Here is a 27,993-nt window from a genome sequence, read left to right on the forward strand (position 1 = left end):
AAAAAGGCCAACATGGAAATAAAATGTCATGGAGTTTAGAAAATATGAGGATTAGGAGTGCCTGAAAATTAGTCTTTTGATTACTCTAAGAATTGATTACAGTTCATATGATATTTATGCATAGCCATTTTTCTTGAGATCATTTGAAGTTAGGCTATGGTTGAAGTGAGGAGATGTTTGAGTATTGAAATAAGGGCTCTACTCTAGCTAGAGTTATATTTGGAACCCTAACAGAATAATAATATTTTTGAAGTACTTACCATATGCCAAACACTATTCTAAGTGGATTATATGTGATATATATTATACAAAAACATTTAAATGTAATTGCAGTAGATTCTGATGACTTGATTCAGTGTACAGTCTCACAGAAGTAACTAAATCTTTCTCCTCCTAGAAAAGAATTCCTAGGTAATTTTTATAATGCTTTAAAGTAAATCTGACTACTATGAAGGGCCTCAAAAAAATTGATCACTCAATAATTTGGTTGATCAAAAATAGTTATGCATATCCTTGTTCTTTTGAAAAGTAGTTCATTGTTTAGTTTTTTCTCTCCCCCACTGAGGTAAGCTGCTAAATAGAGCAGAGTAATTTCTGAAATAATTTTACAAATTATATGTTGCCCCTTTGTCCCTTTCAATAAATAACCCAGGTTGTAGATATTAGATACATATTTTGTATATATGCACACTATTTCTGCAGAGGATTGCTTGAGGAGTGTGTTTTTTTTTTTTTTTCTAATTTGTGTTCAATTTGTGAACTGAGGAGGAGGCATGTAATCTGCAGTTATCCATCAGTATACAAGCTAACTTGTTCTGTAAGTCTTATGTACCAAAGAATAATTACCATAAAAATTAAATTATTGTTTTTGAAATAATTGTGTCTTATGAAGATTAGATTTTTTAATGGATTTTCCGGACAAATTCTTCCCATTTCATTTTTTCTCACGTAAGTATGTCTAAAATAGCAAAAATATCAGTCTTTTAAAATATACATTTAATTCCTTTATAGAGATCCAAGTATTGGAAAACCAGGTAATGCAAAGTTATCTCTGCAAGTGAATGCCTGGGCTGGGAAACCTTGTTATTCATTAATTGTAGCTGCTTGCACAGATGGAGAGCAGAGACCCCTGTGTGCTGAAGCTGGTGCTGAGAGGGGCTGTGGCTGTTCTTCAGAGGTTAATACAAGGAAACCCTCTTGATTTGCCAGAGGAGCCTGGGAAGGGAGCAGATGGCCACAAGAAGGGCCCTCCAGCTTACTCAGCTGCTCTGAGAAGCTTAGGGTGACCTCTCTAACACAAACAAACCAAGTAGCTCTCAGGGTAATGGGGCAACATCATTTATATTCCCGAATAACAATACTGCTCCTCACTTTGCAATTTCTTGCACTCTCACTGGAGTGTGTGGGCGCCATCTGCTTCTTGAGAAGCCCTGGCCAGTTGGGATTGCTATTGAGATATCTTTGGGAATTGTGTTCTTTACAAATTACTTTCACGTGAGTCTGATAGGCAGCTAAGTATTATTATGTTCATTTGAATAATTAAGAAACTGAGGCAAAGAGGAATTCAGGCATACTAGAATCACAACTCCTGATCTCTTTATATCAGAGTAGTAGTCCACCAAGTCATTCTAGTGCTCTTGGGTAAGGAGTAGCTACCCAGCTTTGAAGTAGGGCTTTCTAGAAAGGAAATGCATTATTTTGTAGGTTTCACTCGTACTGTTTTAAGTCTTCTTGTGGCTTCTGTTTTGCTAGGTGACAGAAAGGAGAGAGGGAGTGACTGCTCTATTTGCTGGTGTACTTCTGTGACCTTCCAGGAGATGAGCTTTGAGAAGGTCTAAATATTGTGTAGTCTCATCAAAACCAAATTTATTTAAGAGGAAACATTCTCTTTACAAGAGCTAGTTAATTCACATATTTGCATATGTATGTATATATGTGTGTATATTACATACATGTAGTACACATATAAGTAAAGTGAATATAGAAAAAAATTAAAAAGAAAAAACCTCAGCTCTCTTTTTCCCTGTCATTGGCTGAAGTGACATCCATTTTCATGTATTAGCACCTGCCTAGGGACCTGATGAATCAAAAGAGCAATGAGCAAAGTGGTTTTAATTGCTTTAGACTTACTAGAGCCTCCCTTGCACTCTGAAACACAAAAGACTTTGAATGGTGTCAGAGGGCTGTACTGAGAAGTGCTTTCCTTTAGAACTCTGAGCAGATGATTCACTCAGTGTGCTGATGCATTGTCTTGTACAGATGAGTTCATGAGCTGTCGTCATTCCAACTGCAAGCACATTACTGAACTCCTGCGAATTTCAGTTGCCTTGAACAATTGTTGAGGAAACCAGGCAAATGTCAGCTTACTGACTTTTCATTAATGTAGGGCTCTGTCTTTATAGAATTGTACTTGACAATTACATTCGTAAAATTTTATATTCGTAACTACATAGGAATATTTAGTATATTGTAGTGGTTAAGTGTACAGGCTCTAGAGAATACTTCTGTTCAAATCCCAGGTTGTGTGATCTTAGACAACTTCTGTTATCTCTCTCTGCCTCAGTTTTCTTATCTAAAAAGGGAGATAGCAACCTTGTGGGACTTCTATGAGGATTTAATTAGTTAATACATAGAAAGCATTTAAAACACTGGCACGCAGAAGTATCCAGTAAATGTTAGTAAAATGGCTCATGTTTTATATTTTTAAAAAATAGAGGGCCGGCGCCGCGGCTCACTAGGCTAATCCTCCGCCTAGCGGCGCCGGCACACCAGCTTCTAGTCCCGGTTGGGGCACCGGATTCTGTCCCGGTTGCCCCTCTTCCAGGCCAGCTCTCTGCTGTGACCCAGGAGTGCAGTGGAGGATGGCCCAGGTGCTTGGGCCCTGCACCCCATGGGAGACCAGGAAAAGCACCTGGCTCCTAGCTCCTGCCATCGGATCAGCGCGGTGCGCCGGCCGCAGCGCGCCGGCCGCGGCGGCCATTGGGGGGTGAACCAACGGCAAAGGAAGACCTTTCTCTCTGTCTCTCTCTCTCACTGTCCACTCTGCCTGTCAAAAAAAAAAAAAATAGGCTATAAAAATTGGCAGAAAAATAACAGCTGTCCATTTCAAGTATAAATATGAATTGTACAAAATAACACTTTGAGTTACTAGCTTTTATAGATTATTGTTACCTTGCTCACTATTCACTATCCCAATAAAGTCGTTTAATTACTGACTGATTTCCTTTTAATCACAAAATTAGGAATTTTATAAGCATGCTTAATTTGTGAATCATAGCAATGAATATGTAAATTAAAGACTCAGTTTAGTGTTCATTTATTCATTGTCCATAAACACTTATTAAGCCCTTACAATATGACTAATGAAAATGTAGAGTTGAAAGAGACATAACTCCTGGTTTCAAGGAGTTCACACTAATGGAAAAGACAAATATCGAAATTATTAATTACATTGACATCAAGTGTGATTACAGAGGTATGACTAAAGAAAAATGAGAGCTTAGAAAGAAGCGCTTAACCAGTTCTCCAAGCAGATTAGGGAGGAATCCCAGAGTAAGTATCATTTGAGTTGAGAATTAGGGATGAGAAGAAGGTGAGAAGGCCTTGCCTGGGATAGGGAATGTCACATGCAAAGGCCTAAAGGCTCAGAAAATTGAGAAAACACATCAATGTCCAGAAATTGCAAATAGTTTAGTGACTAATGTGTTGAGAAGTGGGGCAGCAGGTGTGGCGTAGAGGACCAGTCTGAGGAGATGTAAAGAAGCCACGTCATAAGGTTTATTTAAAGATTTATTTACTTATTTGAGAGAGAGAGAGTTAAAGAGAGAGGGAGAGACAGAGAGAGCTCTTCAATCCTCTGGTTCAAATGGCCACAACAGCCGGAGCTTGGCTGATCCAAAGCCAGGAGCCAGGAGCTTCCTCCATGTCTCCCACGTGGGTGCAGGAGCCCGAGAACTTGGGCCATCTTTTACTGCTTTTCCAGGCCCTAGCAGAGAGCTAATTGGAAGAGGAGCAGCCAGGACTAGAACCAGCGACCATATGGGTTGCTGGCGGCCCAAGCAGAGGCTTAGCCACAGCACCAACCCCTGCATAAGTTTTTACTTTATCCTTTAATCAGTGGGGAACCACTGAAGGATTTTAAGCAGCTGAGTTCAACGGATTTTTACAGATGTGTATTCTGTTGCAGACTCTGTCAGCCACCAGGAATAGCAGATAAATAGGTCACTATTTTTTAGGAATGACATTTTATTGCCCTTTTGGAAAGGTTTTTTTTTTTTTTTTTTACTTATATTGTGGAAGATGGGTAGAGGGAATAAGACTTGGAGGCAGGAAGATTAACTAATCCAAGCAAGAAAGTATTATGCTCTTGAATGAGGCAGTGTTAGAGGAGGTGGTGGAGAAGACTAGAATGGACACATATTTAGGAAGCAGAATTCCCAGGATTTAGTGACATTTTGGATATGGAGCAGAGGAGCTTAGGATAAATCCCAGAGCAATGACTGTCTGCCTCTCAAGCCTCATGTATGACACTGGACCCCTTCCTGTTGTCTTTCCAATCACTGGTCTTTCTGTTCTTTGAATATTCCATGTTCTCCCTCTGCCTCAGCACCTCTGCATATACTTTTCTCTCCCTCTCTCTTTATTTTTTCTACCTGGAGTCCCTTTTACCATTACTTTGCCAGTCCCCATCTTTTCACCTAATTAGTTCCTACTCATTTGATAAAATTCTGCTCAAAATGTTACTTTCTCAAGGAATTCATCTTTACCACCCTTGTCTCTTTGTCAGGTGAGGGACCTCCTTTTATATACCTGTCATTCTGCATTTTTCTTTCATAGTACTTAACACAATTAAAATTAAGTAATTATTGTTATTTAATTATTGTTCAATATCTGTCTCTCTAGCTAGAGTATCAATTCTTTTTTTTTTTTTTAAGATTTATTTATTTGAAAGGCAGAGTTACAGAGAGGCAGAGGCAGAGGCAGAGAGAGAGAGAGAGAGAGAGATCTCCCATCCTCTTGTTCACTCCCCAAATGGTTGCAGCATCCAGAGCTTGGACAGGCAGAAGCCAGAAGCCAGGAGCCAGGAGCTTCTTCCAGGTCTCCCATGCAGGTGCAGTTGGCCCAAGTACTTGGGCCATCTTCCATTGCTTTTCCAGGCACATTAGCTGGATCAGAAGTGGAACAGCTGGTATGCCAGCACTACAGGCTACAGGCCTAACCCACTACGCCACAGGGCCGGCCCCAGCAGAACTCTTGTTAGCAGAACTCTTTTTAACCTATGAACGGCTCTTGGATTTTTAGCGATTTCTTGCTGATGTTGAAGTTCTCACATCTCTTTCTTTCTTTCTTTCTTTCTTTCTTTTTTTTTTTTTTTTTTTTTTTGGACAGGCAGAGTTAGTGAAAGAGAGACAGAGAGAAAGGTCTTCCTTTGCCGTTGGTTCACCCTTCAATGGCTGCCATGGCAGGCGCGCTGCGGCCGTCGCGCTGCACTGATCTGAAGGCAGGAGCCAGGTGCTTCCTCCTGGTCTCCCATGGGGTGCAGGGCCCAAGCACTTGGGCCATCCTCCACTGCACTCCCGGGCCACAGCAAAGAGCTGGCCTGGAAGAGGGGCAACCAGGACAGAATCCGGCGCCCCGACCGGGACTAGAACCCGGGGGTGCCGGCACTGCAGGCGGAGAATTAGCCTATTGAACAGCAGAGCCGGCCAGTTCTCACATCTCTTGCTGTACATTTTTAAGCACAGGCAGGCACAGTTAGGGATGACAAGCTGCTGGGGGATTAACTCATAGCAGGTATTTAATGGAAGGCTTTCTTAGAAACTGAGATGAAGGGGCCAGCACTGTGGCATAGCATCCAAAGCTGCCGCCTTCAATACTAGCATCCCTTTGGGCACCGGTTTGAGTCCCGGCTGCTCCACTTCCTGTCCAGCTCTCTTCTGTGGCCTGGGAAAGCAGTGGAAGATGGCCCAAGTCCTTGGGTCCCTGCACCTATGTGGGAGACCCAGAGGAAGCTCGTGGCTCCTGGCTTCGGATGAGCATAGCTCTGGATGTTTCGGCCATCTGGAGAGTGAACCAGCGGATGGAGGACCTCTCTCTCTCTCTGCCTTTCCTTCTTTCTCTGTGTAACTCTGACTTTCAGATAGATAGATAGATAGATAGATAGATAGATAGTAGAAAGAAAGAAAGAAACAAACAAACAAACTGAGGTAAATTCAGAGCTATTGTGATTTGTAGGGCAGAAGAGTCTGGGATATGATTTTATTATATTTCTCAACAGAGTAGAGGCCAGCAGGTAGGAATGCTAACTAAGCCACAGAATGCAAAGTTGAAATGAAACATTTTTCCTTTAAAGCAATGCTTGCTTTTTGTTATAGGGGAATGGGGATAGATTGGGGGGAAGTTGTTGGCAATGCACTGCTTGCTGCAAAGCTTAACAGGAGCTCCTTGAAAAGATTTGGCACTTTATTCAGGGCCTGCTTAGCAGTAAAACACTTGAGAACTTTTTTGTGTGTTTGTTTTGTCTTGTATATAAAGTGATGGGACCATAGAGAAGCAGCTGCCTGATTGCCTATTTTCCTTAGAAGGTCCACCATCCTTGACGTCTATGCATCAAAATGAAAAGTGGTAGGAAAGAAGGAAATATGAGTGTTGACTAAAAAGAGATTTATTTATTTGAACGACAGAGTTACAGAGAGGTAGAGAGCTGGCTGATCTGAAGCAAGGAGCTTCTTCCGGGTCTCTCACATGAGTGCAGGGACCCAAGGACTTGAGCCATCCTCTGCTGCTTTCATGGGCTCATTAGCAGGGAGCTGGATGGGAAGTAGAGCAGCCTAGACTCAAACTGCCGCCCAAATGGGATGCCAGCACTGCAGGCGGTGGCTTTGACCGGCTGCACCACAGTGCTGGCCCAGGGTGTTGACTTTTATGGCCTACTAAAGCTACTAGTAAACGCTGTGTGTTGCTTCCTTTTATCCCTGCTGAATCCCTCAACTTCCTAGCCACCCATAATTGTGAAGTGTGAACATATACAATGATAAAGAGACTGTCAGCCTCCAGTTCTTGAGACTATCTGGTATGTAGGATGACTTTACAGTATATGTAGGGAGTTTCTTATGTGTGTATTTTAGGAAACTGTGGATGAAGAATTATCACAAAGTTGATATTTGGGAAAAAATTATGAAATAGTTGTTTTTCCCAAGAGTTTTAAGCACTTTTTATGGTCATTATTTCTATCATTTTTTTTTGTTAAGAGCACACATATTGCAGTCACCAAGCTAAACACTTTACAGGTTTCTCCTCATTGTTTTACAAATTTGGTTATGAAGAGTCAAAGAAGTTGAGTCAAAATCTTGAATAATTAAAAGTGAAACACCTCCAATGAAATAGTTACCATAAATGACTTAAATACTTATTTATTTGAAAGAGTTACAGCGAGAGAAGGAGAGGCAGAGAGAGAGAGAAGGGTCTTCCATCTGCTGGTTCACTCCCCAATTGGCTGCAACGGCTGGAGCTGTGCCTATCCAAAGCCAAGAGCCAGGAGCCTCTTCCTGGTCTCCCACATGGGTGCAGGGGCCCAAGGACTTGGGCCATTTTCCACTGCACTCCCAGGCCATAGCAGAGAGCTGGATCAGAAGTAGGACTTAAACCTGGGACTTGAACCAGCACCCATATGGGATGCTGGCACTGCAGTGGTGGCTTTACCTGCTGCACCACAGCACCAGCCCCAAAAAGGAACTTTTTAAAGTCTCAGTAGAACAGAACCCAGTGATCAATACAAGCAGTACAAAGAGAAAGCAGGCATTGTGTGTCTCCTGATATGAAGCAAAAGAAAGTTATGTAGTGAACATTGTGACATAATTTCAATAAAAAAACCTCAAACTGATCAGGTCTTCATAGCCAACTGTAATTATTTTTTCAATACATAATTGGGGTGCCAGGGAAGAAAGGGAACTTGTGTCTTCTTTTTTTTTAAATTTTGTTTATTTATTTGAGAGGCAGACTCACAGAGAGAGAGACAGAGACGGAGAGACGGAGAGAGACAGAGAGGTCTTCCATCTGCTGGTACACTCACCAAATGGCCACAAGGGCTGGAGCTGGACTGATCCAAAGCCAGGAGCCAGGAGCTTCTTTCCAGTCTCCTACGTGGGTACAGGGGCCTGAGCACTTAAGCCGTCTTCTGCTGCTTTCCCAGGTCATAGCAGAGAGCTGGATTAGCACTCAAACCGGCGCCCATAGGGCTAGCACTGCATTGCAGTAGGTAAAGCCACCACCTGTGATGCCGGTATCTCATAGCGAAGCTAGTTCATGTTTGGCTGCTCCACTTCCAATGCAGCTCCCTGTTAATGGTCAGGAAAAAGCAGTAGAAAATGGCCCAAGTGTTTGTGCCCCTACCACCCACATGGGAGACCCAGATGGAGCTCCTGGCTTTAGCCTGGCCCAGCAGAGGCTATTGTGGCCATCTAGGAAGTGAACCAGCAGAAGAACGTGCTCTCTCTCTCTTTCCCTCCCTCCCTCCATCCCTCTCTCCCTGTCTCTCCCTCTCTTTAACTCTTTTAAAATAAATAAATATTTTTTAAAAAATAAAAAACTGAAATTTTAGAATTTTAATAAACCTGAAAGTTATTTCCTAACATATCTAGTTGTATTTTTTTTTTTTTTTTGACAGGCAGAGTAGACAGAGAGAAAGACAGAGAGAAAGGTCTTCCTTTGCCGTTGGTTCACCCTTCAATGGCCACCGCGGCCGGCATGCTGCAGCCAGCGCACCGCGCTGATCCGAAGGTAGGAGCCAGGTGCTTCTCCTGGTCTCCCATGGGGTGCAGGGCCCAAGCACTTGGGCCATCCTCCACTGCACTCCCTGGCCACAGCAGAGAGCTGGCCTGGAAGAGGGGCAACCGGTAGTTGTATTGTTTCACAGTTTATAATTCAGTTAGTTAAATATGGTATCGACTGCCATGTAACACAATATTATACAAAGGCAGTGTGGTATAATAGAATATGGGTAGGGCCAGAGCTGCGGTGTAGCAGATAAAGCTGTCACCTGCAGTGCCAGCATCCCATATGGGCACCAGTTGAAGTCCTGGCTGCTCCACTTCCGATCCAGCTCTCTGCTATGGCCTGGGAACAGTAGAAGATGGCCCAAGTCCTTGGGCACCTGTACCAATGTGGGAGACCTGGAAGAAGCTCCTGGCTTCCGGCATCAGATCGGCTCAGCTCCGGCCATTGTGGCAATCTGGGGAGTGAACCAGCATGGGGAAGATATCTCTCTCTCTCTCTGCCTCTGCCTCTCTGTAGCTCTACCTTTCAAATAAATAAATAAATCTTTAAAAAAAAAAATAGACTGTGGGCTTCAGAGCTAAACTACATGGGTGTGAATCCTGGCTCTGCCATGTACTAGCAGAGTAACCTAAAGCAAGTTACTAAATTGCTTTGTGCCTGTGTTTCCTTATATAATGGGAATGATGATAATAATAATATGAATTTTCCAGAGAAACATAATGAGTAGAATATATATATATATGAATATATGTGAGAGTACTTCAAAAAGTTCATGGTAAATGGAATTAAACTATAAATTTATTTTGTGTGAAAAAGTTTTGAAATTTTTGCATGCAAGGGGTCTTCAAAAATTCAGAGATAGAAGACCTCTGTGTGTGTGTGTGTGTGTGTGTGTATAACTGACTTTCAAGTAAAATAAATAAATATTTAAAAAATATATATCTATTTTATCTTAAAGAGTTAGAGAGGGGAGGGGGGAAGAGAGAGATTGTCCACTCACTTCTTACTCCCCAAATGGTCACAACTACTACAGGAGTTCCTAACTTGTTTGGGGTTCCTTATTAATCTTTTAGACTATGACGAAAGCTATACTCCCAATAAAATATACCAAGGTACAAACAACATTTTTCATATTAATTCAAGAGGTTTATGGACTCCAGGATTAAGAAGTCTTTCTAGATTGTGTGTTCCTTCGGAGCAATACCTGAGTTTCATTGTCCTTTGTGTCTGTGGCAGGGGCATCAGTGTTTAGGAGATGCTTGGTAAATAGTTTCTAAATGGATTGAAATTCAAAATGCAAGTCTTTAAATTTCTTATTACAGAATCAATAAGCACAGTTTCTTTGTTTCCTTAGGCTTCCATCTGAGTGGTACAGTAACTGAGCCCGCCACTGCTTCGGAACCAGCAATGACTTACAAAGTTGCAATCAGCTTTGATCGGTGCAAAATCACTTCAGTGACATGTGGCTGTGGGAACAAGGACATATTCTACTGTGCTCACGTGGTAGCACTCTCACTCTACAGGATCCGAAAACCAGACCAAGTCAAATTGCGCCTTCCTATCTCAGAAACCCTCTTTCAGATGAATAGGGACCAGCTACAAAAGTTTATTCAATATTTAATCACAGCGCATCACACTGAAGTTCTTCCTACTGCACAGAAACTGGCAGATGAGATTCTGTCCTCCAACTCAGAAATCAACCAAGTGAACGGTAATTGTAAAACATTTTGTCAACAAAAATGTTCTTTTCACCACCACTGTTAAAAATCCACCCTTTTTACTTTATTGCCTTATTGCATGTTTAAAGGTTGAGATATTTCTGGGGCTGTAATCACTTAACCTTACTCAGTTCATTCTATCCAGATGATCATGTGTTATTAAATAAACCCAATTTCTATCTCATAAATATTTTGGCATAGAGTAGTGGTAGTATTCTATTTATTAACTTGAATGCATTACACAATTCTGATCATTATGTGATAATTCATCAGTCTGTACACACATCCTTATATTTATGGCTCAAAAGGGTAGAAAAAAATACTGAATTTTAGGTGGGTTTTCTTTATGCTTTAGTGTGTTTTCTACAATAAATATATATTTATAATTTTTAAAAGGATGTTTAAGAAAGAAATTGGTTCCTCAAACTTAGAGTCCGCTCGGGACAGGTCTTATAGTATAGTCTCAATGCTAATTTCTTTTTAATATTTATTTATTTATTTATTTATTTATTTAAAAGGCAGAGTTAGAGGAGAGAGAGAGAGAGAGATAGATCTTCAACCTTGTAGTTCATTCCCTAAATGTCTGCAACAGCTGGGGCTGAGCCAGGCCGAAGCCAGGAGCCTGGAATTCTATTCAGATCCCTTATGTGGGTTGCAGGGTCCCAAGCACTCAAGCCATTTTCTGCTGTTTTCCCAGGCATATTAGCAGGGGGAGCTGCATTGAAAGTGGAGCCACTGGGACACAAACCAGTGCTCAGATGGGATCCCAGCGTCTCAGGCGATGGTTTAACCCACTGCATTACAAGCCAGCTCCTCAGTGCTAATTTAGACCTCAACCTCCACAGTGGTTTGTTTCATACTTATTTATAATGATGGCCTTTCCATTTTATCTTTACCTGTCACCATTTAGAATTCCAAGGAAGAATTCAGAATATAATGTTAAAGTGTCATTTACATTGACTAGGTCTATTTTACTGCTACTGAAGGTAAATAGTTTTGTACTCATCTCTTTTCATAAGATGACTAAAATATACAAACCAGTGGACATGTATAGGGACATTTAAATTTTATGTTATTCGTAAATGAAAGCAATTTTTAAAGAAAGATTTGAGAGCACGCTTTGTGATACAGCTGCTTGAGATGTCCTCATCCCATATCTGAGTGCCTAGTTCAAGTCCTAGCTCTTCTGCATTTGATCCATCTGCCTGTAAGAACACATCCTGGGAGGCAGCAAATGATGGCTCAAGTACTTGAGTTCCTGCCACCTATGTAGGATACCTGAATGGAGTTTCTGACTTTGGTCTGGCCTATCCTTGGCTATTGCAGACATTTTGGGGAGTGAACCAGTAGATGCAAAATATTCTCTCTCTCTCTCTCTCTCTCACTCTCTCTCTCTCCATCCCTCCCTCCCTCCCTCTCCCCTCTCCTTCTCTCTTCATTTCAAATAAGTAAATACTTTATTTAAAAAAATTTTTTTGTTTAAGATTTAGAGTAGCAACTAAAAAAGTATGTTTGTGAAATCCAGGCCCAGTTTATCTACTTAAAATGATTTGTGCTCTTCTTCATTCAATCCTAAATACTGTACCCTCTTCTATCTGACCTTTAAATATTAACATTTCTTATAGATTAATCTTAGGTTTTTAATTTTTCTTGTTTTACTTGATCTCTGTAGGCTGTCTCAGCTACATCCGTAACTTCAGATGTCATCCATATACTATGACTCACAGGTTTATTTCTCCAGCCCAAATCTTCTAAGCTTTAGACTCTACTCAACTATTTCACATTAACAAAATATCCTAAGATCAACATATACAAATGTGAATTTACGATCTTCCCCAACTGCCTTCTGGTGCCTTAACTCCATCCTTAGCTCAAAAATATTTGGAAATCCTTTGTTTAATCTAGTTTATCTCACTCCTGTCTCCATGGAGTACTGAAAACTAGAATCATTAGAGATGAGACTCTATGATCTGTATTTTGAACATAAACGCCGAGTGATTATTCTGTATATTTATATCCAAGCATTCTTAGACTGATGAGACTCTTATCTTTACCATGGGAAAAGTGCGTTATGCTAACTAATCTCATATTCTATATGGTATGGTAGGCCAAGAAAGAGTAGGATTTGGCTATATTCAGGTACAGCGTCAACTTACATTCAAGGAATCTGAAAATAGCCAGTGAATCACAGCAGTACAAGGGCTTTCAAAAAGTTCATCAAAAGTGTGCAATCTCTTTTAATTCCATTTTCCATGAACTTTTTGAAGTACCCTCACTTGAGGCTGGAGGCCAAATGTATAACTTTATAGTGAAGAGCACAAGCTTTGGAGAGAGACTGACAAACTTGTATGTATCCTGACCATAAGTTTTTCATTTGTTCAGATACCCTGTGTAAACTTTAGTTTCTTCATTTTAAAATTAGGGTAAATATACCATCTGATAGAATTGTTATTAAGGTTCCTTAGAATTTATTCAACAAGTATTTACTAAGTATCTACCATGTACCAAGTACTTTTTTACAAATATATCAGCAGACAAAACAATTTCTGCCCTCAAAAAGCATATATTATAGTGGATATATATATGAAAAATACTTAGCCTTTACCTTGAATAAAGCACTCAATACATAGTTATTAGCAAATATTTATGATAGGACATAGTATTTTTCCCACCTGAAGCTTAGCAAATATATATAATTATATAATATTTTCCCACCTAAAGCTTAAATCTAGATGGTGAGTGAGACATATATTTATTCATTCTGTAAATATTAACTCAATGCTATAATGAGCTAGGCACTATGAGTACTAAAATGAATCCCTGTTCTTAAAATTTTTCAATTTAATTGGCAATATGTTAAAGATGCACAATTCTAATATAAAACAAAATGCAACAGAAGGATATTGTTGCCTGTGTATGCTGAGCATATCAGCATGAGATGGGTACTTTTCAGGTGGCCTTAATATATGGCTAATTCAGTGAGAGGCTAAAAGAGAGCCCCTCCTGCCAAATGAACTAAGCAGTTTCTTGAACCTCAGCAATGTTGGCCTCTCTGTATACTGAGTTCTCAGTGTGGCCCTGATTGTAGAGCTGAGGCAGTTTTGTCAATGAGAATTATTGACTTTTGGCCAAAGAACAGATCAGAGGGAGAGGAGGGACGCAAAGGGAAAAGCATAAGTGAAGTCATAAGGAAATGTGGTTTACTTCTGGGATCACTAGTGTAAGAAAAGAGAAAACAAGACTAGAAATGAAAGATAGGACCTGAATATAGAGGGCCTTGAATACCAAGCTATAAGGCATTTGGACTTAATTTAGTAATACTATATCACTGAAGACTTTTTAAAAATATTTTATTCAAATCTTTTTTAAGAAAGATTTATTTATTTATTTGAAAGAGAGAGATCTTCCATCCACTGGTTTACTCCCCAAATGGCTGCAACAAAGCTAGGGGCCAGGAGCTTCATCCGGGTCTCCCACATGGATGGCAAGAGCCCAAGAACTCAGGCCATCTTCCACTGCTTCCCAGGCACATTAGCAGGGAGCTGGATAGAAAGTGGAGCAGCTGGGACTTGAACCAGCACCCTCCTGGGATGCCATTGTCACAGGCAGTGGCTTTACCCACTGCAACACAATGCTGTCCCCCAACTAAAGACTTTTGAGCAGAGAAGTGGTATGATCAGAACTTTTTAGACTGAAGCGTGAAAAAAAAGGTAGCATTTTGTGTTCTTTATGTGGTATTTTGTGTTAATAAGTATTTTAGGAATGAAGGCTTCTTAATTCCCTGGAGATTAGGATACACTAGGATAGTCTAACAGAAGTATAGCTTTGTTGAAAAGATGCAGATTTCATTTAAGCAGCAAGAGGGAAACAAAAGGAAAAAAGTAGACTGCTCAAAACATAACGTGAATTTGTAACCTATTGCATGACTACACGAACAGAGTGTTGAGTTAGGGTATATTGTCATTTGGAGGCAGGTTTCTAAAAATGTGTCATAGGACTTTGTCTATAAGAGGGTGAGAGACAATTCAGTTACCATTCCAGAAATATCTCTGGAGTGCCTGTCTCATTACCAGCACTGTACTACACATGATTTAGCTGTGAATTCATCTAAGGGCTCAACTGTGAGCAAGGAGCTAGCAGACTGCAAGGGAAGAAGGATGTGCAAATAACTAACTCATTAGTTGAGCTATGAAAAATAGTTTGAGTATCTATGAAAATATATCATCCCGTATGCAACTGTGACTATGCTTTAGGAAGCAGTTTTATGATTAACTTTAAGAACATCATTTTTTGTGCTCTAAGAAGTTTTTTAAAAGATTTATTTATTTATTTATTTATTTATTTATTTGAAATGCAGAGAGAGAAGTAGGGAGAAATCTTCCATTCACTGGTGTACTCACCAAATGTCCACCATAGCTGGGGCTAGGCCAGGCTGAAACAAGGAGCATGGAATTTTATCCTGATTTCCCACATGACTGGCAGGAACCCCAGTACCTAGGCCTTCCTCCACTGCCTCCAAGTTGCATCAGCAGGAAGCTGAATGGGAAGCGTGGAGTAGCTGGAATTTGAACCAGGCACTCCCATATGGGATGCAACTGTCCCAGGTGGCCGCTTAGCCCATTGTGCCACAACTCAGGCTCCAAAGAAGATTTTTTTTATTTTATTTTAAAATACTATGTGGAGCAAACATTTAGCCTCACAGTTAAAATTCAGCTGCATTCCACATTGGAGTACTTGGGTTTGATTCCCAGCACTGGCTCCTAACTCCAGCTTCATGCCAATGCAGATCCTGGGAGGCAGCAGTGATAGCTCAAGCAATTAGGTTTCTGCTACCCACATAGGAGACCTGGATTGCATTCCTGGCTCTCAGCTTCAGCCACAGCCCAAACCTGGCTATGGTAAGCATTTTAGGATGAAGTAACAAACCAGATCCCCCTCTCTGTCTCTCTCTTTGCTTTGCAAATTTAAAAAAAAGGACACTTTGAGGCACATTTGAATTCTGTAGAAAAACAAAATGAATGCCATCCTCCTAGCAAAAAAATGTTTTTGTACCATTTTCATGTTGTGTATGGAACATATAAAGGAATAACAAACTCAGATTCTCTTACTGTGTTGTCAGAACACAACATGGAATCACAGAATGCTTCTGAGACCAAATATGTGAGTGTTTCCCCCCCAGATACTAAGTGAAAATTCAGTTCTACAGTGGACACCAGCTGGTTGTCTTCCAATTCTATTTATTCATTTGTTATTTGAAAGGCAGAGTTACAGAGAGGCAAAGATGAAAGAGAGAGAGAGAGAGAGAGAGAGGTCTTCCAACTGCTGGTTCACTTCCCAGTTGGCAGTAATGGCCAAAGCTGAGCCAGTCTGAAGCCAGGAACTAGAAGCTTCTTCCGGGTCTCCCACACGGGTGCAGGGGCCCAAGGACTTGGGCCATCCTCCACTGCTTTCCCAGGCCATAGCAGAGAGGTAGGTCGGAAGTGAAGCAGCCGGAACTTGAACCAACACCTATATGGGATGCTGATGCCACAGGCAGCAGCTTCATCCACTATGCCACAGCAGTGGCACTGGCCCCCTCTAATTCAATTCTGATGCTGTCTGTCTCTGTACCTGGAGATAGCATCCACTTACAGTCTGAAAGCTCAGTCCCACAAGACTGCCACCAACTTCTCATGCCAGTTGCAACCCCCAGGTTGTTTCATCTGTGCCTTTGACCAGCCAACTATAAATCAGTGTTCTCACACCCCCTCCTTGGGTTTGATTAATTTGCTGGTGTGGCTCATAGAACTCAGGGAGGCCGGCGCCGTGGCTCACTTGGCTAATCCTCTGCCTGCGGCGCTGGCACCCCGGGTTCTAGTCCCAGTCAGGGCGCTGGATTCTGTCCCGGTTGCTCCTCTTCCAGTCCAGCTCTCTGCTATGGCCCTGGGAAAGCAGTGGAGGATGGCCCAAGTGCTTGGGTCCCTGCACCCGCATGGGAAACTGGGAGGAAGCACCCGGCTCCTGGCTTCGGATCGGCGCAGTGCTGGCCGTGGTGGCCATTGGGGGAGTGAACCAACAGAATAAAGACCTTTCTCTCTGTTTCTCACTATCTATAACTCTCTCTGTCTCTCTCTCACTGTCTAACTCTGCCTGTCAAAAAAAAAAAAAAAAAAAAAAAAAAGAACTCAGGGAAATATTTTACTTCAATTTTCCAGTTAATCACAAAGGATCTTACAAAGAATACATATGAAGTGATGCATAGAGGAAGGCATGTGGTAAGGGGCACAGAGGTTTGATACCCTCTCCTGGCATATGACCCTCCAGGAACCTTCACATGTTCTGCTCTCTGGAAGTTCACCATACTCATTACATAAGAATAGTTGAATAAATCATTTATCATTGGAAAACAGCTTAACCTCTGCCTCTTTCCTCTTCCCAGAGGTTGGAAGGTGAGGCTGACAGTTCTAGCCTTTAATCCTGCCTTGGTGCCCCCCCACTCCCAATCCTGAAGCTATCCAGAGATTGCCAGCCGACAGTCAGCTTACTGGCTAGCAAAAAGATACATCATTGTGAAGATTCCAAGGATTTTAGGAGTTATACCAGAAAACAGGGACAAAGACAAGTGTTCAAGTATATTTCACAATTTCCCATGTGTGTTTGCTCCTAGGCTTTTCTACCCAGGATGGTATTCATAGACTTCAGGAGAGAATACAGCTGAGACTTAGTGAACATGAAGTTAGTATTAGATCTCTCATATTTATTTAGGTCCACACAGTTGACAAAAACCACATTAAAGCAGAATAAGCCCATATTAAATTTGCGTATTCTCGTAAAATGTCCCTCTAGCTGAGTGTGCAGCCTGCAGACTCGGGGAACTCATTTCATTATCCCCATTTCTCACAGGTGCCCCTGATCCCACAGCTGGGGCTAGCATTGATGATGAGAACTGTTGGCATTTGGATGAAGAGCAGGTGAAAGAACAAGTGAAGCTTTTTCTTTCTCAGGGGGGTTACTATGGCTCTGGAAAGCAGCTCAACTCAATGTTTGCCAAGGTAAGATATGAAAAGGTATTTTTAAAAAAACTTTGTTAAGTGAACTGGAGTCACCACCATTCTGGCATCTTGCATTATATCTAACTCACTTGACCCTAGCTATACTGAGTGCTTGAAACCTGGTGAGAGGGGCTAATCAGAGCTGACCTGAGCGGACTGCATCCAGGGAGCCATACTCTCTCGCCCTGGTGGTCCTGTTCCTTCTGCTCCAGTCCCTAATGAGTTAGCATTGCTGGGGTGTTTAGCAAAGAAACTATCTTCTCTCTGCTTTGAAACCAAGGCTAAACAACCAAGCCTTGAGGACTAGTTGCAAAAGTGTCCCTAAAGAGACTTAGCATTTTGAAACTGGAGAATCTCACAGCAGGCCTCCTTCCTTTTTTTCTCCCACCCTTAACACCGTTAGGAACATAATTCACTTACCATACAATACACTCATTAAAGTATGCAATTTAGTGGTATTTAAGGTGTGCAATTCAAATATATGCAGCCATCACCACAGTCAACTTTAGAACATTTTCATCATCTGAAAAAGATGCCTTACCTAATACTCCTTTATATCTTTGGTCACATCATTCTCCTTCAGTCCTAAAAGTCACTCATCTACTTTCTATCCCTTTGGATTTCTCTGTTCTAGACTTTCATATAAATGGATCACATAGTTTGCAGTCTTTCACGACTGGCTGCTTGGATTTAGCATAAGGTTTTCTCTCTTTTTTTTTTTTTTTTTAAGATGTATTTTATTTATTTGAAAGAAGAGTTACAGAGAGAGGTAGAGACAGAGAGAGAGAGAGAGGTCTTCCATCTGCTGGTTCACTCCCCAGATGGCCACAACAGCCAGAGCTGCACCAATCCGAAGCCAGGAGCCAGGAGCTTCCTCTGGGTCTCCCATGGGGGTGCAGGGGTCCAAGCACTTAGGCCATCTTCTGCTGCTTTCCAAGGCCATAGCAGAGAGCTGGATCGGAAGAGGAGCAGCTGGGACTAGAACCGGCACCCATATGGGATGCCAACACTTCAGGCCAGGGCTTTAACCCACTGCATCACAGCACCGGCCCCAAGCATAAGGTTTTCAAGGTTCATCTGTGTTATTATGTAAATAAGTACTTCATTCTTATGGCTGAATAATAGTACATTGTATGGATACTCCACATTTGTTTATTCACTTGTTGGTGAACATTTAGGTTCACCTTTTGACTATTATGAATAATACTATTGTAAATATTCTTTTTTTTTTAAGATTTATTTATTGGGACCAGCATGTGGTGTAGTGGGTAACAATGCCATCTATGACGACGGCATTAAGACCCAGCTGTTCCACTTCTGATCCAACTCCTTATTAATGTGCCTGGGAAAGCAGCAGAAAATGGCCCAGGTGCACGGGCCTCTGCACTCATGTGAGAGAACTGGAAGAAGCTCTGGGCTCCTGGTTTTGGCCTGGCACAAAGATATCTCTCTGTCTCTCCTCTCTGTAACTCTATCTCTCAAATAAATAAAAAAAAGTTTAACAACAAAATATTTATTTATTTATTTATTTGAAAGGCAGACTTACAAAGAGAAAGACAGGGAAAGAGGGATTTTCAATTCACTGGTTCAGTCCCCAAATGGCCACAATGCCAAGCTGAAACCAAGAGCCTGGAACTCCATCTTGGTCTCCTATGTGAGTGGAACTACTTGGGTCATCTTCTTCTGCTTTCCCAGAAACTTTTTCTTTTTAACATTTACTTATTTATTTATTTGAAAGGCAGAGCTGTTTTTTACAGAGAGAGAGAAAGAGAGAGAGAGAGTCTTCCATCTGCTGGTTTACTCCCCAGATGGTAATAGCCAGGGCTGGGCCAGACTCAAACTAGGATCCAGGAGCTTCTCCTGGGTCTCCCACATGGGTGCAGGGGCCCAAGTACTTGGACCATCCTCCACTGCTTTCCTAGGCAAATTATCAGGGACACAATGCCAGCCCCATGTATAAATATTCTTGTATATGTTTCTCTCTTAGAGTAGAATTGAGGGATCATATGGTGACTCTGTGTTTAACCTTACTGTTTTCTGATATGGCTGCATCAGTCTACATTCCCACCAACAGGGTATGAGGTTCTGATTTCTTCACATACTGGCCAACACTTGTTACTGTCTGACTTTTTGATAAGGGATATGAAGTGGTATCTTGTTGTTCTCAGATACTTCATTTCCTTGCCCTGCTCCCCTTCCTTTATGTCATGCAGTCACCAGTCTCGCCCCACCTTTTGTGTCAGGTTCGAGAGATGCTGCGGATGAGAGATTCCAATGGAGCCAGGATGCTGACGCTTATAACCGAGCAGTTTATGGCTGATCCACGACTCACACTCTGGAGGCAACAAGGAACAAGCATGACAGACAAGTGCAGGCAGCTCTGGGATGAGCTAGGTAAATCCTCATCTCTCACACAAGTGCTACGTCTTACCAGCCTGCCCTATGGCAACAGTGTTAGTGAATATTTCTCATCCATCATTGCATGAATCTTGCTAAGTCCAGTTGGTGGAAGATTTAGCTTCTACAGGGGCTGTGCAGAGTAATTCTGACTCATTTTTGTTGCTTCTACAGCATTTTGCTTCATGATTGACATCAGCATTCTGTTCCAGGTGTTGCTACATGGGAGCTTTGCTGAGAGAAAAACCTCTTCACTGTGCTTCTGTTGCATGGCTGTAGCCTGGCATTCCAAATACTCACTAGCCTCACTGTTGTTTCCTTCCCTAAGTCTGTCCTTTTCTATCAATCCTAGTCAGCTTTCTTAGACATACGACCGTTTCCAAGACGTGGACCCTCTATTCTTTCTCTGTACTCCTTAAGAACTTTTTATTTTTTTAAATATATTGGCTTCAGAGCTTACTTATATAGTGATCTCAAACTTCTTTCCACCATCTGAGTTCTAATCCCTTATTAGCAGCAGCTTCCCTTTGACGATTTAAACAGAAATCCAAAATGAACTCTTTGGCAAAGAAGGTGGTATTGGCATTCCTTACTCTACCAAACCTACTGTTAAATGCTTATTTTTCCCCCTATATCCAGTCACAAACTTCATTGACTCCTTGACCTTTAAATTGCAATTTAGTGTCAATTCTCGCTTTTTATTTCCCATCACCACTAGCCTGATTGAAAACCTTGAGCATTTTAGATTAGTTTAGAAATATGGTTTCCTGAGTGGTCTCTATACTCTCCCCCATTGAGACAGTTCTGTTCTCTTTGATCGTTATTTCTTTTGACCATTCCCCAGTTTTGCAATGCTAATACTCAACTCTTCTCATTACTCTCAGACTTCCATACCCCGAACTCACCATCCAGCCATTTAGGAGTTATATGGAAAATGTTCTAATTTTTAATATTCTGAAAGTTTTATTACAGCTCCTTCATGTGTAGCTCACCCAGAAAGCATCAGCAGACTTTCTGCTCATCCAAAACACCACAGAACAATACAGTAGCTTGGAATTTTAGTGAGTTCTCTTGGACTGAAGCATATATCTTATAGTCTTGAGGCTGAGAGCCTCAGGGATGAGACTTAATAACTTTGGATCTGTACTTGATTATTCTAAGGCTGGTAAGCCTAGGTTTTGGTTTACGTTCTTAGCCTTTTTAATATCATTGGGGAACTAATGGCTTTGGAGTTGCCAATAATAATGACTAGCTACATTTTTGAGTATTACTTTCCAGTTTTTGTGTTAAATATTGTTCTCACATTGTTTCATTTAATTCTCTTAACAACGATGTGAAGTTTTTGTGTATTTATTTCTAGGAAACATATGGTTACTTTTGGTAACAGAATAAAATAAGGAATTACAGAGAATTATCTCTGCCAGTGACACAGCCACACTTCAGTATGGGAATAGAGTTTGTAGCTCCTTGTCCAACTCATTACAACCAAGTTTCTAGGGTCATATGACACAATGCATGGAGGCTTAGGAACTGCTTATGTATTCTTTCCTCAAAAGAAGTTGTAGGCCTGGGCTCCTTTCCATGGAGTCTCTTCCTTGTTTAGCATCTCCATGTTTTTAGATGAGAAATTAAGCTCAGAAAAGTCAACTATTTCCTTTAGGGTAACCCAGCTCTAACACTGGAACCCTAATCTGACTCTAAGTCAAACATCCCCAGTAACATCTCCCTCAATTCTGTCTTGTTTTATCTTTTTTTTTTAAATTGCGTACTCCTTAAGAATTTGAAGTTAGCCTTCTTCAGTCAGTTTCATCTGCAGCATGAATGTCTTGGAGTAATTTCTGTACCAGTCACTAAATTATGCTGTGCCTTTGGGATAAAAGTAGATGAGAGTGAGTAAACAGAGCTGGCTCCCAGTACTTTTTTTTTTAAAGATTTTTTATTTATTTATTTGACAGGTAGAGTTACAGACAGAGACAGAGACAGAGAGAAAGGTCTTCCTTTCATTGGTTCACCCCCCAAATGGCCACTATGGCCGGCGCTGCGCTGATCCGAAGCCAGGAGCCAGGCACTTCCTCCTAGTCTCCCATGCGGGTGCAGGAGCCCAAGCACTTGGGTCATCCTCCACTGCCCTCCTGGGCCACAGCAGAAAGCTGGACTGGAAGAGGAGCAACCGGGACTAGAACCAGGTGCCCATATGGGATGCCAGCACCGCAGGTGGATGATTAGCCAAGTGAGCCACAGCGCCAGGCCCCAAGCTCCCAGTACTTTTAAAGTTTTTGTCATATACTTGAGTTCATTATTAAAAGCTCTTTCTTCTGACATTGTCATATCTAAGAAGTTGGGCTATCAGCCTTCCAAGAAATCCTCATCATTCTAAGATACTGGTTCTCAAACTTTTCAGAATCACCTGGAGTATCTGTTTAAACAGATCACAGTTTCTGATTCAGTAGGTTTGGATGGGGCCTGAGAGTTTGCATTTCTAACAAATTCATAAGAGATGCTGATGCTGCCAGCGCCAAGGCTCAATAGGCTAATCCTCCGCCTGCGGCACCAGCACTCCGGGTTCTAGTCCCAGTTGGGGCGCCGGATTCTGTCCCAGTTGCCCCTCTTCCAGGCCAGCTCTCTGCTGTGGCCAGGGAGTGCAGTGGAGGATGGCCCAAATGCTTGGGCCCTGCACCCCATGGGAGACCAGGAGAAGCACCTGGCTCCTGGCTTCAGATTGGCACAGTGCACCGGCCATAGCGCGCCAGCCACAGCGGCCATTGGAGGGTGAAGCAACGGTAAAGGAAGACCTTTCTCTCTGTCTCTCTCTCTCTCACTATCCACTCTGCCTGTCCAAAAAAAAAAAAAAAAAAAAAGAAAGAAAGAAAGAAAAAAAGAGATGCTGATGCTGCTGATCCCAAGACCACACTTTTGAGAAATGCTTCCCTAAAGGAAGCCCTTGTTGGGTCAGTGCTAGAGCACAGTGCATTTATGCCTCCTTAATGACTTTAAGAGCTCCTTACCAGTCAAAAGACCTGTTCACCTGGGGAGGGCCTAGGTAGAATTTGTAGGAACTACAAATATAGCAAAGAGAAACAGATTCACTACATTCAGTTCCTGAGCTAGAGAGAATAGAAGCAATCAGACATGAAATTTCCTCATCTACAAATCTGTTAACCTCTCCATTTCTATATACATAATCTTTGTCTTCTTAAAATCTGTACAGTGTCTCTGTTCCCATAGAAGGTCAGTTCTTACATATTTGCTCTGGGTTCTATCCTGTCTCCTCTTCTAAGAGCTTTCCTCTTATACTTATCTCTTTTCTATAGTATCATTAATTTTTTTAAAGATTTATTTATTTATTTGAAAGTCAAAGTTACACAGAGAGAGAAGGAGAGGCAGAGAGAGAGAGAGAGAGATCTCTTCCATCCACTGGTTCACTCCCCAATTGGCTGTAATGGCCGGAGCCTTGGAGCTTCTTCTGGGTCTCCCACATAGGTTGAGGGGCCCAAGGACTTGGACCATCTTCTGCTGCTTTCCCAAGCCATAGCAGAGAGCTGGATGGGAAGTGGAGCAGCCAGGTCTTGACCCGGCACCCATATGGGATGCTGGCACTGCAGGTGGTGGCTTTACCCACTACGCCACAGCACTGACCCCATATCATTAATTTTTTTCTCGATACTGGATCATTCCCACCAGGATGCAAATATGCTGTAATGTTTGCAATCTTGAACGTTTGAAAAAAGTTCCTTTGATCTCCAACTGCCCTCCTCCAACTGTTACTTCATTTCTCTTTTCCCCTCCAAAGCAACACTTCTCAAAAAAGTTACCTACAGTCACTTTTCCATTTGCTCGCCTCCATTCATTTTTGAACCCAGTCCAGTGCAGTTTCCATTGCTCATAGGTACTCTACGGAAGTAACTCATAAAAACCACTAGTGACTTCCATGTTGCTAGATACAATGGTCTCTTCTCAGTTTTCATCTTTCTTAACCTTTTAGGAGTTCTTAATAAAATTAACCATACTCTTCTTGAAATTTGTTCTGCTGGTTTCTCTGATACCTGGTTTCCTGATTCCTGACTACTTTATCTCGATTTCCCTTACAAGGCTAATTGGCCTGTCTTCAACTCTTCTAAATATAGAGTACCTCACAGCACCCATTTCACTGTCTGCATTCTCTAAGTGATTATATTCAGTCACATGGTTTTAAATACCACCCACGTGCAGGTAAGACAGATTTATGTCTCTAGCCTTGACCTTTCCATTGAACTCCAGGCTGTGTTCTGCTGCACACCATTTCTGAAAAAAAAAAATATCTTGGGGCTGGTGCTATGGCATAGCCAGTAAAGGTGCTGCCTGCAGTGCCAGCAACCCATATGGGCACCAGTTCGAGTCCGGGCTGCTATGGCCTTGGAAAGCAGTAGAAGATGGCCCAAGTCCTTGGACCCCTGCACCCGCATGGGAGACTCAGAAGAAGCTCCTGGCTCCTGGCTTCAGATCAGTGCAGCTCGGGCCATTGCGGCCAAATGAGGGGTGAACCAGCGGATAGAAGACCTCTCTCTGTCTGCCTCTCCTTCTCTCTCTGTGTAGTTCTGACTTTCAAAAAAAAAAAAAAACTTTAAAAAAAATCTCCAGCTTAGTATAACCATCAAAGAACCTTAATTTTCCTGCCAAAGTCTGAATTATTCTTATTGGCCCCAGCACAGTACACACCATCATGATATATCAGGTTGCTTAAGAAGAAAAAATACCAGATCATCCTTGATTCCCCATTTTCTGTTTTCTACAGTAAAACCAAGCCCTGCTGATCCTTAGAGTGGGAGAATTGAATGAGACAATATATATAAAGTACTAATGCTTAACTGAGAAGAATAAATCAGTGATAGTTATATTAAACATATACAAATTATATATAATTTTAACTTCTATAATAGCATAGCTTAGCATTCTTGATACTTTTTTTTAACTTGCAAAAAATAGGCTTTTGAATGCTTTTAGCAGTCCATGAATGCTGCTATTTGTAGGCAACTGCAGAATTTTTTGCTTAGACTCTTTCTTAGAAATGTGATAGTCTCTGGGGCCAGCACTGTGGCACAGCAGGTTAATGCCCTGGCCTAAAGTACTAGCATCCCATATGGGTGTCAGTTCTAGTCCCGGCTACTCCGCTTCCAGTCCAGCTCTCTGCTGTGGCCTGGGAAAGCAGTGGAGGATGGCAAATATCCTTGGGCCCTGCACAGGCGTGGGAGACCTGGGTTAAGCTCGTGGCTCCTGGCTTCGGATCAGCACAGCTCTGGCTGGAGCAGCCATCTGGGGAGTGAACCATCAGACAGAAGACCTCCCTCTCTCTCTGCTTCTCCTTTCTCTGTGTAACTCTTTCAAATAAATAAATAAATATTTTTTTAAAAAAAAGAAATGTGATAGTCTCAGGGTGTTTTGAAACAAATTCTTGACATAATTAATAACACAGAAAACTCATTTTTAACTTGCTGGTGAAATTATTTGTACTTGCTTTCTAGGAAATCTTTTTAATATCTATATAACTGGAAAATAGAAACTCCTACATGACTAGAGTAACACATTCTTTTTTATTATTATTTTATGGTATCTTTCTGTTTTACTTTTTTTTTTTTTTTTTTGAAAGGCAGAGAGACAAGAGAGACAGAGACAGAGATGTTCCATCTGCTGGTTCACTCAAATGCCCACCATAGCCAGGGCTGGGCCAGGCTAAAGCTAAGAACCTAGAACTGAATCCAAGTCTCCCATGTGGATAAGTGGGATCCAAGTACCTAGAGGCAGAAATAGAGCTGGGACTTGAACCCAGACACTCCAGTATGTGATGTGGATATCTCAAGTAGCAGCTTAACCTCTGTGCCAAACACTGGCTCAGCATTTTGTTTCTTTGAGCCTTTCTCAACTCACCCAATCTGTTTTCTATTCCTGTTATCCTACTGATTTTACCATTTCCAAGGTCACCAAGAATTCTATTTGCCAAATTTAATGGCCTCTTTTTGCTCTTCTTTTCTACTTGGGAATGTTAAATATGAAAATCTTTTTCTTCACTATAAGTAAAAAGTTCACTTTTATATTCTTGATTTATTTATTTATTTATTTGAAAGTCAGAGTTACACAGAGAGAGAATGAGAGGCAGAAAGAGAGAGGTCTTCCATCCACTGGTTCATTCCCCAATTGGCCACAGCAGATCCAAAGGCAGGAGCTAGGAGTGTCTTCCGGCTCTCATTCAGGTGCAAGGGCCCAAGGACGGCCATCTTCTAATGCTTTCCCAGGCCATTACAGATAGCTGGATCGGAAGTGGAGCAGCCAAGACTCAAACCGGCACCAATATGGGATGCCGGCACTGCAGGCAGCAGCTTTACCCGCTACACCACAGCACCGGCACCAAAAGTACACTTCTTCAACTGTAATAATAAGAGCAGGCTTTTAGCACAGTGGCTAAGATGCTGCTCGGGACACTGGCAGTTCCACATTAAATCCAGCTTCCTGTTAATGTACACCCTGGGAGGCAGCAGGTAATGGCTTGAGTACTTGGGTCCCTGCCACTCATGTGGGAAACCTGGATTGAATTCTGAGTTCTTGGCCTCATCCTGGCCCAGGCCTAGCTGTTGTAAGCATTTGAGGAGTGAAACAGTAGAGGGAAGATCTCTCTCTCTCTCTCTCTCTCTGCCTTTCAAATAAATAAATACAATTACTTAAAACTAAAATAAATGTTACTAATACTATAATCCCCTTAAAAACCATTATTACATAGTATTGTTTCTTTTTTGTGGTACATTTTAAAAGTTGAACCAATAAAAATGAATCATTTTCAGTTAATATCTGAAATGGAGGCTAAAATGGCCTTTTAAAACTTTTCTATTTGATTTTGAGAGACTTTAAGTAGTATCTGAATGTACCTCCATCCATGGATATAGCTCCATCCCAAAAGATGTTTAAATTAAGCACTACCACCACTTTTATTGCTAAGTTGAGGTTAGAAATTATCTGGCACAGTCACATAGGCAACCCTGAAGAAAAAGAAGCAGATTTCCTTGAAAAAGAGGGTGATGTGATCAAAGAAACAGAACTCATTGATTATATGGAATGTGATACTCTGCCACAGTAACAGAAACTCCAAGAAAGTGATGGGTTTTGACTTTTTAAAAAGATTAATATATTTATTTATTTGAAAGATAAGGTGTCAGAGACAGGGAGGACAGAGGGAGAGAGAGAGCTTTGATCCACTGGTTTACTCCCTAAATAGCTATAAATGTCAGGGCTAGGCCAGGCTGAAGCCAGCAGTGAAGTCTAGATCTCTCAGATGAGAGTTAGGAACCCAAGCACTTGAGCCATCAGCTGCTGCTTTCCCAGGTGCATTATCAGGAATGCTGGATTGGGAAAAAAGCAGCAGGGACTCAGACTTACAATATAATATGTGGCTTATCTCACCATGCCACAATGCCTGTTTTGGTGTTTTTTTTTTTTTTTTTTTTTTTTTTATGTGTGATTTTTTTGTTGGTTTGAGAGAGACAGAGAGAGCGAGCGAGCTCCCATCTGCTGGTTCACTCCCGAAACGCCCGCAATGACCTAGGTTGGGCTGGATGAAGCCAAGAGCTGGGAACTTAATCCAGATCTCTCATGTTGGTAGTAAGAACGTAATCACTGAGCCATCACAGCTGCCTCCCTTGGTCTTCCCAGTTTCACTGTGACCTCTTAGAGCCAGCATTAGCAGGAAGCAGATATCAAACTCTGGCACTCTGATGTGGGACTCTGGCATTTTAACTGCTAGTCCAAATGCCTGCTCCATGAAAGTAATGGTTTGATCACAAGGTGACTACCAGTTCAAATCCAAGTCCAAATCATCATTTTCCTTGGAAAAAGAGAATACCAAGATTCTACTATGTGGTAGGTAATATACTAAACCCTTTACAAATGTTATTTCATTTAATTCTCAGTATTCCTACAGAGTAGGTGTTTTTATTATCTCAGTCTTACAGTTGACATAATTGAAGGTCAGGAATTCCAACTAGACAAAATATGAAACATTTTCTAAGCACCTCCCTTTCAATCCCATCCTTGTACTAAATGCCCTTCCT

At 41.6% G+C, this 27,993-nt stretch overlaps 1 protein-coding gene across 6 annotated transcripts in view; it reads left to right on the forward strand.

The window, feature by feature from the left end:
- The window catches only part of ZSWIM5 (zinc finger SWIM-type containing 5), a 187,694-nt gene that overhangs the window by 111,507 nt on the left and 48,194 nt on the right, over positions 1 to 27,993 (forward strand). For all 6 annotated transcript variants that reach the window (XM_008265350.4, XM_051857847.2, XM_051857848.2 and 3 more), the window contains 3 exons: positions 10,130 to 10,486; positions 17,376 to 17,524; positions 19,768 to 19,918. In XM_008265350.4, the coding sequence (XP_008263572.4) occupies positions 10,130 to 10,486; positions 17,376 to 17,524; positions 19,768 to 19,918 (657 nt within the window). The remainder of the gene's footprint in view (positions 1 to 10,129; positions 10,487 to 17,375; positions 17,525 to 19,767; positions 19,919 to 27,993) is intronic.

This window comes from Oryctolagus cuniculus, chromosome 7 (genome assembly GCF_964237555.1).
Source record: "Oryctolagus cuniculus chromosome 7, mOryCun1.1, whole genome shotgun sequence".
Lineage (NCBI taxonomy): Eukaryota > Metazoa > Chordata > Mammalia > Lagomorpha > Leporidae > Oryctolagus > Oryctolagus cuniculus.